This window comes from Mus musculus, chromosome 6, assembly GCF_000001635.26.
Source record: "Mus musculus strain C57BL/6J chromosome 6, GRCm38.p6 C57BL/6J".
In the NCBI taxonomy this organism is placed as follows: Eukaryota; Metazoa; Chordata; class Mammalia; order Rodentia; family Muridae; genus Mus; species Mus musculus.
The window spans coordinates 132,593,341-132,605,412 of NC_000072.6; the positions used below are offsets into that span (position 1 = coordinate 132,593,341).

Below are 12,072 nucleotides of genomic sequence, written 5' to 3' on the forward strand. Positions count from 1 at the left end.
GATAAGTGAGCCTGGTTAGAGGCATTATATAAATGAATCAAAAATTCAGACAATGCATGTTAACTGCTAAAATGTAAAAGAAAATAAGCAACTAATAACCAGTAAAACTTAATTGACCTAAATTAAGGAAGGGGTATTCGAAGAAAACAGCCCCATATGTGCAACAAGCAAACTCCACAAGATCAAAAAAAAAAAAAAAAAAAAAAAAAAAAGGCATGAAGTTAAAGGTTTCTGGGCAATTTGCTTCACAGACCACATTTTTCTCGACTTGCAGACACAAAGCTCAAGTGCAAGTCTGTATTGTTCTTACCACACAAAGTACGGCTCTTCCTTTGCAGTCATACAAAAATAATAGTGAGTAGAGTAGGTTTAGGAAAAAGAAATCATGCATTTGAGTTTATAACATCTTGATATATACTTGATATGACTTTAGAATACATGATCTAGACAAATATATCTATATATGAATATATGCATGAACATACATATTAACACTGATGTGTACTATAAAAAGATGGGAAGGTGTGAGTTAGGGTGACAAGGTTGAACATTATTCATGTGAGATAAATAAAGCTAAGGTTCTGTTGAAGGCATTAAACACACCCTCAGCTCTTCTATATTTCCTGCCTCAGTAGTGCCTGTCACCGATGATATTTTTCTTTAATGATACACCAATCTCTTTCACACATTGTTGAAAATGAAAAGGTCAAGGAAATGTCCTGAGCTGAGTGGCACTGGAAGAAGCATCACATATGTTCCCATTTCAAAGAATCAAGGAAAAGGCTGACACCAAAAGCATGTCAGCACTCAGTATTAGCTAGCTCATTGCGTGATTCTTGACTGTGGTCCTTTTCTGTGACAAGCAACCGTGGCAAGACAACTTATATTCATGCTCCCTGTTTATGTAGGTTTTATGGAAGTTAGAGCCTATGATGTGTTGATGAAGAGAGTCCTGTAAGTATACCCTGCTTCTCATAAACGCCATAAAAATTGGAAAAACAGTTTGTTTTTAGCCTAAGCAAAGCTATTAGTGAAATACAAGTAACATTCCCTGTACTCTAGTACAGGGCTAATTACCTGGTAATTATTTTCACGACACGAGGCCGTGGTTTAAGTGTCAGATATCATGTAATATACATAGTCCATCAAAGAGGACTATTTCAATATGATTCTCTACAATCAGGTAGTAAAGACCTGACTGACATTCACAAGCACAGAACAGACCGTAGGGACTCACAGTGCACAAGGGCCACAAATCTAGGTTTACCTGTTATGTGGCTCCTTCTATATTCCCTCTAAGAAAGCAGGACAAAAATGCCACATAACCTCTACTAAACCTAAGGGACACATAAAAAATTTTACCAAAATTCCAAGTTAAGTGTTGTTAAAATTAATATCTTACAAGAAAAGAATTAGAAAGAAATGTTGAGACATATAAATAAAAGCAAGATTTCTTTTAAGTAAGAAAAATTAAGCACAAAAGAGAATCTTTTGGAAAGACCACATCTGTTAAATAATTTTAAAAATAGAAATAGACAAAAAATTGAAATGTAAAAAAAGCATGACAAGCCCATATTTTTAATATCCTTAATGTGTAGATTAATGTTAAAGAGTTCTCTTCAGGTCTCTGAAAACTGTCCAAGAATAAGATGAAATACAAAAGTAGAGGGCTGTGTCTTAATAAGAATAAAATAAACTGTATCCAGAAAGAGAATCTTGAGATGATGTCCTATCAGAAAGTTACAAACAACCTGTTCTAAATAACATTCTGAGGCCTGAGCCTATTATTGACATTGAAAACAATGATAACTGTATACAATTGTCCCATTGAGTGGAACATGAAGGTTGCTGTCATGCTCAGCTCCTGAATTCTAACCTTAAGCATCTTTAATAGAACAATTCTGAAAGTGGAGCTGTCTATGGTCCTTCACAATGTAACAGTCAAACAACTCACCAGGAATTACGGATTCAAGATATTGACTCATGTATACCTCATATGTGTTGTGACTCCACTTTTACTGGGACTTTATAGGTGAAATAGGTCTCATGTTTTACTAGCCACTGTTGTAGTTATTGTGTTAGGTCAGGAGAATAGTGGGCACTCTTCCTGAGGCTTAGTATGTTAGGGATTCCAAGGGTCTTGTTGTAATTGATATTTGTTTATGAATAGCCTCAACACCATCAGTCTTAACTAATTATAGTATATATAAGAACACGTATAAACGACAGTGGTTAAGCTATCCTACTGGTCAGAAAAATTGACCATATTAAATTTGGATAGAAATAATTACTGTCAATATAAACAAATGTGTATGCACACTAGTTTTACCCCAATGCACACTGACACACAAAAATTGTCAGCTAATGCAATGAGATATTTATATATTGTTAGTCATTACCTTCAATATCTGGGTTATATGATTACATAGGAGTTTTTTTCTAGTAGGGACACTAGCAGCTAGCTCTTCCTTACCTCATCCTGATGGGCAAAAGTCCCAGTGTCATATAAAGGATGAAAGGTGACATTCTTCTGCTCCTCCTTATAAAGGCAGTGTCTTACTTCTTCCAGCACAGACTCGGGAGAAACTCCAGAGCCTCTTCCAAGATGCTGGTGGTCCTGTTTACAGTGGCCCTGCTGGCCCTGAGCTCTGCTCAGGAACCCCGTGAAGGTATGAGAATATGGGGGTGGGTACTATGACTCTTCTTAAATAACAGGATACAACAGTGTAGGGGAAGAGAGAAATGGAACAAAGGACTGGAGATGAGATATGAATGAGGCCACATAGTATTTTTAGTTTTTAAAAATATAGACTTGAATTTGAAGACAATGTGGTAGATAAAATTAACTATATATGACATTAGCCTTGCTTTACTGTTCAACAAAAGAAGACAAGAGAAAAAATATAAGAGCCATTTGGAGGATAGCAACTGAAGTAATTAACTGAAACTATTATGCAGAAAAATAATAACAGCTTTTAAATTTCATTTTTCTGCACTCATTCATTATTCCAATATATTATCAGTGCCCGTGTAATAGTTTACACACACACACACACACACACACACACACACACACACTCACATATATATATATATATATATATATATATATATATATATATATATATATATATATATATATATCTTCTCTTTAAGAAGACAGAAAGGTAGAAGATTTAAATAAGGAAGAGTTCAATATTTTAAATTACATAGAGATAGAAAATTGATGGATGAAAGATAAATAGATAGATGATAGATAGATAGATACATAATAGATAGATACATAGATAGATAGACAGATAGACGATAGATTATATATATATATATACATATATATATATATATGATAGATAGATGACTTATCAGTATAAACAGAAAGATTCTAAGTAAAAAGAATACCTAATGAGAATTTTATATTGTGACTTAGTGGTTGACACAGCAAAAGAGCCAACAGAAAACAAATGATTAGAAATTCCCTCAGGAAATAAAAGATTGTGGATAAAATCTCATGCCAACTCTAGGATACTAGTTGCTTGTGTGAACTTGCTTTGAGTATATCCTTTGCTTTACTTCACAATGGCCTTTTGTCAACATTCTTTCCAAATAACATCAAACAAATACCAATACATCTTTAAATTCCTTATCTGTCTTTTTTTTCCATTTTTTATTAGGTATTTAGCTCATTTACATTTCCAATGCTATACCAAAAGTCCCCCATACCCACCCACCCACACTCCCCTGCCCACCCACTCCCCCTTTTTGGCCCTGGCGTTCCCCTGTACTGGGGCATATAAAGTTTGCAAGTCCAATGGGCCTCTCTTTCCAGTGATGGCCGACTAGGCCATCTTTTGATATATATGCAGCTAGAGTCAAGAGCTCTGGGGTACTGGCTAGTTCATAATGTTGTTCCACCTATAGGGTTGCAGATCCCTTTAGCTCCTTGGGTACTTTCTCTAGCTCCTCCATTGGGAGCCCTGTGATCCATCCATTAGCTGACTGTGTGCATCCACTTCTGTGTTTGCTAGGCCCCGGCATAGTCTCACAAGAGACAGCTACATCTGGGTCCTTTCAATAAAATCTTGCTAGTGTATGCAATGGTGTCAGCGTTTGGATGCTGATTATGGGGTGGATCCCTGGATATGGCAGTCTCTACATCGTCCATCCTCTCATCTCAGCTCGAAACTTTGTCTCTGTAACTCCTTCCATGGGTGTTTTGTTCCCAAATCTAAGGAGGGGCATAGTGTCCACACTTCAGTCTTCATTCTTCTTGAGTTTCATGTGTTTAGCAAATTGTATCTTATATCTTGGGTATCCTAGGTTTGGGGCTAATATCCACTTATCAGTGAGTACATATTGTGTGAGTTTCTTTGTGAATGTGTTACCTCTCTCAGGATGATGCCCTCCAGGTCCATCCATTTGGCTAGGAATTTCATAAATTCATTCTTTTTAATAGCTGAGTAGTACTCCATTGTGTAGATGTACCACATTTTCTGTATCCATTCCTCTGTTGAGGGGCATCTGGGTTCTTTCCAGCTTCTGGCTATTATAAATAAGGCTGCTATGAACATAGTGGAGCATGTGTCCTTCTTATCAGTTGGGGCATCTTCTGGATATATGCCCAGGAGAGGTATTGCTGGATCCTCCGGTAGTACTATGTCCAATTTTCTGAGGAACCGCCAGACGGATTTCCAGAGTGGTTGTACAAGCCTGCAATCCCACCAACAATGGAGGAGTGTTCCTCTTTCTCCACATCCACGCCAACATTTGCTGTCACCTGAATTTTTGATCTTAGCCATCCTGACTGGTGTGAGGTGGAATCTCAGGGTTGTTTTGATTTGGATTTCCCTGATGATTAAGGATGTTGAACATTTTTTCAGGTGTTTCTCTGCCATTCGGTATTCCTCAGGTGAGAATTCTTTGTTCAGTTCTGAGCCCCATTTTTAATGGGGTTATTTGATTTTCTGAAGTCCACCTTCTTGAGTTCTTTATATATGTTGGATATTAGTCCCCTATCTGATTTAGGATAGGTAAAGATCCTTTCCCAATCTGTTGGTGGTCTTTTTGTCTTACTGAAGGTGTCTTTTGCCTTGCAGAAACTTTGGAGTTTCATTAGGTCCCATTTGTCAATTCTCGATCTTACAGTACAAGCCATTACTGTTCTGTTCAGGAATTTTTCCCCTGTGCCCATATCTTCAAGGATTTTCCCCACTTTCTCCTCTATAAGTTTCAGTGTCTCTGGTTTTATGTGAAGTTCCTTGATCCACTTAGATTTGACCTTAGTACAAGGAGATAAATATGGATCGATTTGCATTCTTCTACACGATAACAACCAGTTGTGCCAGCACCAATTGTTGAAAATGCTGTCTTTCTTCCACTGGATGGTTTTAGCTCCCTTGTCAAAGTTCAAGTGACCATAGGTGTGTGGGTTCATTTCTGGGTCTTCAATTCTATTTCATTGGTCTACTTGTCTGTCTCTATACCAGTACCATGCAGTTTTTATCACAATTGCTCTGTAGTAAAGCTTTAGGTCAGGCATGGTAATTCCACCAGAGGTTCTTTTATCCTTGAGAAGACTTTTTGCTATCCTAGGTTTTTTGTTATTCCAGATGAATTTGCAAATTGCTCCTTCTAATTCGTTGAAGAATTGAGTTGTCTTTCTTAAGGAGTGAGTTTTAAAACTGTACACTGTATTGTCATTGCACTTTCTTGAATTAATGAATGTAAGTTTCACAAATTTTTAGACAAAAATTCTCCAAATTTGAAATGAGGAATGTAAACAGGGCGGTCAAAAATTTACAATAAGCCAAAAATCTGGATTCCTTGAAAATATGAGCAATTTACCTTTTCTAAAACACAAGAGTGGTTGCTAGGAGATAACATTTAGATGCAGTTTTCTGATTTTGACTCTATGGAAAAAACAGTTCTTCGATGTCTTCTTGCATTGCTTTTTTGCCTCTATTTCGTTCATTTAAGCAGGCAAAGCTAACAAATTTGTTAGTGTCTCTTTTCTTTGTGACTAAACACTCAAAGAAATGTATTAAACCCATTGATGATAAGCTGTGATAAATTTGTTCAGTGAGCACCATACAGTGTGTGATGTTTAGACTCTTCATCCCCTGATAGTATTCCTCAACATGAGGACTATCTTCTGAGAAAGTGAACTTAATGATTTGATCTGGATTCACAAAAAAGCCAGTTTTTTCTTCCAAAATATAACAAGTAACAGAACCTCCATATATAATCTGATTTACTAGTTTTAATTTGTCCAAAAAACTGTTTCTGAATACTCTGGAAACGTCATTATGTTTATCGCATGTTATGCAAAGACCATGTTTTTTTACGGGAGCATAATTTTTTTTCTTCTTGAAACTATCAAAATGTTGCTATCTAGAAAAGATGCTGTGTGGAAGGTTCATTGAGATAAAGGAGAACAAAGTTGTGTATGACTAACCACATCTATTATTTTTTCATTCAGAACTTCAGAATCAAATCCAGATCCCGAATCAAAGGCCACCTCCTTCAGGGTCCCAACCAAGACCGCCTGTTAATGGGAGCCAGCAAGGCCCACCACCACCAGGAGGCCCACAGCCGAGACCCCCTCAAGGCCCACCACCACCAGGAGGCCCACAGCCGAGACCCCCTCAAGGCCCACCACCACCAGGAGGCCCACAGCCGAGACCCCCTCAAGGCCCACCACCACCAGGAGGCCCACAGCCGAGACCCCCTCAAGGCCCACCACCACCAGGAGGCCCACAGCCGAGACCCCCTCAAGGCCCACCACCACCAGGAGGCCCACAGCAGAGACCCCCTCAAGGCCCACCACCACCAGGAGGCCCACAGCAGAGACCCCCTCAAGGCCCACCACCACCAGGAGGCCCACAGCCGAGACCCCCTCAAGGCCCACCACCACCAGCAGGTCCACAGCCGAGACCCCCTCAAGGCCCACCACCACCCGGCCCACACCTGAGACCCACTCAAGGCCCACCCCCAACAGGAGGCCCACAGCAGCGATACCCTCAAAGCCCACCACCACCAGGAGGCCCACAGCCGAGACCCCCTCAAGGCCCACCACCACCAGGAGGCCCACACCCGAGACCCACTCAAGGCCCACCCCCAACAGGCCCACAGCCGAGACCCACTCAAGGCCCACCCCCAACAGGAGGCCCACAGCAGCGACCCCCTCAAGGCCCACCACCACCAGGTGGCCCACAGCCGAGACCCCCTCAAGGCCCACCACCCCCAACAGGCCCACAGCCGAGACCCACTCAAGGCCCACACCCAACAGGAGGCCCACAGCAAACACCTCCTCTGGCTGGAAACCCACAAGGCCCACCACAAGGCAGACCCCAGGGACCTCAGTAAACCAAAATTCCGTGACAGGTATGACTCATTGTTATCCCCTTGTGGGTGTCAGGGATCAAAACTCCTCTATATTTCAGATTCTAAAATGCAACCAATCTAAATATGTAGTAATAATTTTTTCCTGGACCCAATATCAAATATTTTTATTAAATGATATATTCATGAAAGAATATATGTTTTTGGAGGAATATCTCCTCCTAATTTGGTTTTCCACAATTATTGCATGTATTATATGCTTCTGGCTAAAAGACCCATTTTCTTCCTAAGATCATTTATTGACTTACTGGTATTCATGAACACAAAAGTATACATAGATCTCATCCTGTTCTTATTTTTTGGTTTTGTTTCCTTTCAGCATGTTAGGATTATTAATGATTGAGATGTATTATTCTCTCTGTACTCTGCATATATTAAGTTTTATTATTATTATTATTATTATTATTATTATTATTATTATTTCAGAAATGAATAGGACAATGGCTCCCTCAGAAAGTTCTCCCATGGCCACAAAGGATTATAACTGGAGATTCACTACATTAATAAAATGATCAGCATGCAACTTTGGATTTCTGTCTTTTTTTTCTCCGTATGTTTCAACTTGGAATTTCAGATCTGAAAATAATCATTATTATTTTCTCATGGTTCATCCCTGCAAATTCTTCCAGGGATTGTCCATAAGCCAGGTAGCTGGCAAAATGTTCCACTCTTTTCTCTTGCCTGGTCTCTACAGCATAATGGGTTTTTTAAATTAATTCCCCATTTTTAAACAATAGGCAGATAATTTTGGTGGATTATGAACACAGAACAAAATTCCAAACTTAGCATGCTGAAAACTGAAAACATTAGAAGGCTGTGGTTAAAAGGAGAAACAGCTTGATCATGGAGAGCATGTTTTGCCTTTCTTCCCAATTCCTTGCTAAAAACTGTTATATTAAGTTCCTAATTCTAGTTCCAGCCCCTTGAAAGTCTATTCCTTTACTTGGCCACTTCCTTCTTCTGAGGTTCACACCAAGATCCTGCTATCAATGTGTTTGATTCCAGCATTCAAAAGCCAACTTTGATTTACCTTAATAATATCCACAAACAAAATATATCTCTCCAGCCTAGCTCATTCTAACACAGTCCTCCAACATTCTCCTCTTAAAAGTACACCTGAAGGTGTTTTACTGCTGTGTTTCTACCTGAGTCTGAATGCAGACTCTTTAGCCTTTCTTCCCAACTTAATAAAATATCTCTCTGTGGAAAAAAAAGCTGTTTGGGTGTGATTTGTGCCTAATCTTGGGTGCAAGGGCAGGCAGCTATGAGCAACATGCCAAGGCAAAAGTGTTGATGTAGGTATGTGTGTGGACTGTGTCGACAGTGCCTCAGAAGAAGGGAGGAATGGTCAAGCATCTTTGGCAGAAACAGTAGGCTGGTAAACTTTAGATACTGGCATACTGTCCTGCAATGGCTGCAGGTCACCTAAGGTAGACAGTGGGATTTTCCAGATTTGCTGAATCCTTGTGCTGTGTTTTAGGGTTAATAGTACTGCAAACTGGGGAGGAAAGGGTTTATTCAGCTTACTCTTCCACATTACTGTTCATCGCCAAAGAAAGTCAGGACTGTAACTCAAGTAGGCCAGGAAACAGGACCTGATGCAGCAGCCATGGAGGAATGCTACTTACTTGCTTGTACCTTGGCTTTCTAAATTTGATTTCTTATAGAACCCAGGTCTATCAACCCAAGTGTGGAACCAACCACAATGAGATTTTACAACTAAATTTCATGGTAGCATTTCTTCAAATGAGGCTCCTTAATTTTTCTTTTTTAAAACTGGATATTACATTTATTTACATTTCACATTTTTCACTATTCAGTTTCCCTTACAAAACCCCCTTCACATATCTCCTCCCCCTATTTCTATGAGGGTGCTCACCTACTCACCCACCCACCTCTACCTCATAGCCCTACAATTCCCCTGCACTGGAAAATCAATCCCTCATAGGATCAAGGACCTTCTCTCCCATCAATGCCACATAAATTCATCCTCTTCTACATAGGCAGCTGGAGCCATGGGTCCTCTTTGGTTGGTGTTTTAGTCCCTAGGAACTCTAGGGGGTCTGGTTGTTTGATATTGCTCTTCTATGGGGTTGCAAACCCCTTCAAGTCCTTCAGCAATTTCCTTATATCCTTATATCCTTATATCCTTATATCCTTATATCCTTATATCCTTATATCCTTATATCCTTATATCCTTATATCCTTATATCCTTATATCCTTATATCCTTCTTATATCCTTATATCCTTATATCCTTATATCCTTATATCCTTATATCCTTATATCCTTATATCCTTATATCCTTATATTCTTATATCCTTGTATCCTTATATCCTTATATCCTTATTTCATTGGTGTACCCATGCTCAGTCTGATGGGTGGCTGTAAACATCAACATCTGTCTTGGTCAGTGTGGCAGAGTCACTTAAGAAGCAGCTGTCAGGCTACTGTCAGCAAGCACTTCTTGGCCTCAGCAATAGTGTCTGGCTTTGTTATCTGCATATGGGATGGATTCCCCAGGTAGGGCAATCTCTATATGCCCTTTCTTTCAGCTTTTGCTCCAATCTTTGTCTGCATATTTCATTTGGACAGGAGCAATTGTGAGTTAAAATTTTTGAAACAGGTAGATGGCCCCATTCCTCTCCATTTGGGCTTGTCCTTTTTTCAGTGAGATAAGAATGGATCAATTTGCATTCTTCTACAACTTGACTGCCAGTCAAACCAGCACCATTTGTTGAAAATGCTGTCATTTTTTCCACTGCATGTTTTTAGCTCCTTTGCCAAAGGTCAAATGATCATAGGAGTGTGCATTAATTTCTGGGTCTTCTATTCCACTGACCTATGTGCATACTACTGTACCAATACCATGCAGTATTAATCACTATTGCTCTGTGATACAGTTTCAGGTCAATGATGGCGATTCCCCAAGAGGTACTTTTATTGCTGAGAATAGTTTTCACTATTATATAGCGAAATATAGGAGGGAGTCTGTTTTTCCAAATGAATTTTCAAATATCTCCTTTTAATTCTATGTAGACTTGAACTGAAAATTTGATGGAGATTTCATTGAATCTGTAAATTATTTTCAGCAAGATGGCCATTTTTCCCATACTAATCCTGTCAATCTATGAGCATCAATGAATCTTTCTTTCTTCTGAGGTGTTCTTTGATTTCTTTCTTCAGAGACTTGAAGTTCTTGTCATACAGATCTGTCACTTGTTTGGTTAGAGACACATCAAGATATTATATATTCTTTGTGACTATTGTGAAGGGTGTATTTTCCCTAATTACTTTCTCAGCCCATTCTTTCTTTGAATATAGAAAGGCTACTGATTTGTTTGAGTTAATTTTATATCCAGCCACTTTGCTGATGTTGTTTATTAGCTGTAGGAGTTTTCTGGTGGAATTTGAGGTTCAATTAATTATACTATCATATCATCTGCAAATAGTGATATTTTGACTTCTTCCTTTTTAATTTGTATCACTTTGACCTTCCTTTGTTGTTAATTGCTAATTGCTCTAGCTAAATCTTCAAGTACTATACTGAATAGATAGAAAGGGAGTGGTCAGCTTAGTCTAGTACCTGATTTTTGTGGGAATGCTTCAAGTTTCTATTCATTTAATTTGATGTTGACTACTGGTTTACTGTATATTGCCTTTACTATGTTTAGGTATGGGCCTTGAATTCCTGATCCTTCCAAGATTTTTAGCATGAATAGATGTTGAACTTTGACAAATGATTTTTCAGCATCTAATGAGATGATCATGTGTAATTTTTTTTTTGAATTTGTTTCTGTAGTAGATTATCTTGATGGATTTCCATATAGTGAACCAACCTTTCTCCCTGGAATGACACCTACTTGATGGTGGGGGATGATAATTTCATATATCCTTCGATTCAGTTTTTGAGAATTTTATTGACTATTGTTATATTTATATTCATAAGAGAAATTGGTCTGAAGTTATTTCTTTGTTGGGCCTTTGTGTGGTTTAGGTATAAACAAAACTGTGGCTTCAAAGAATGAATTGGGTAGCTTTCCTTCTGTTTCTATTTTGTGGAATAGCTTGAAAAGTATTGGTAATAGGTCTTCTTTTGAAGGTATAATAGACATCTGCTCTAAACCCATCCCATGTGGTTGATCCTGGGCTTTTTTTATTTTTTATTTATTTATTTATTTATATATTTATTTTTTTATTTATTTTGGTTGGGAGAATTTTAATGACTGCTTTGGGTTCTTTTCGGGGTTATAGCACTGTTTACATGGTTTTTCTGAAACTGATTTAACTTTAGAATTTCGTATCTGTCTAGAAAACGGTTCAGTTCATTTAGATTTTCCAGTTGTGTTGAATATAGGCTTTTGTAGTATGATCTGATGATTTTTTAAAATTTTCTCAGTTTCTGTTATTATATACCCAATTTCATTTATGATTTTCTCAATTTGAATCCTGTCTCGGTGCACTCTTATTGGTCAAGTTATGGGTTCATCTATCTTTTTTTTTTTAGGTATTTATTTCATTTAAATTTCCAAAGCTATCCCAAAAGTCCCCCACACGCTCCCCCACCAACTCCCCCAACCACCCACTCCCACTTCTTGGCCCTGGCGTTCCCCTGTACTGAGGCATATAAAGTTTGCATGAGCAATGGGCCTCTCTTTCCACTGATGGCTGACTA

General features: G+C 38.6%; 1 protein-coding gene across 1 annotated transcript; it reads left to right on the plus strand.

The window, feature by feature from the left end:
• The first annotated feature begins 2,570 nt into the window (after positions 1-2,570).
• Prp2 (proline rich protein 2) lies at positions 2,571-7,362 on the plus strand. The gene is made up of 2 exons (NM_031499.3): positions 2,571-2,669; positions 6,476-7,362. Exons 1-2 carry the CDS (start codon positions 2,606-2,608, stop codon positions 7,360-7,362), a joined length of 951 nt encoding a protein of 316 aa, NP_113687.2. The 5' UTR covers positions 2,571-2,605.
• The last annotated feature ends 4,710 nt before the right edge of the window (positions 7,363-12,072 follow it).

Bases quoted from the DNA above. Each gene is read 5' to 3' on its own strand.
- Prp2 (NM_031499.3), top strand. From the start codon at position 2,606: ATGCTGGTGGTCCTGTTTACAGTGGCCCTGCTGGCCCTGAGCTCTGCT. The intron at 2,670-6,475 runs GTATGAGAATAT...TTTTTCATTCAG, and splicing joins TGCTCAGGAACCCCGTGAAG to AACTTCAGAATCAAATCCAG.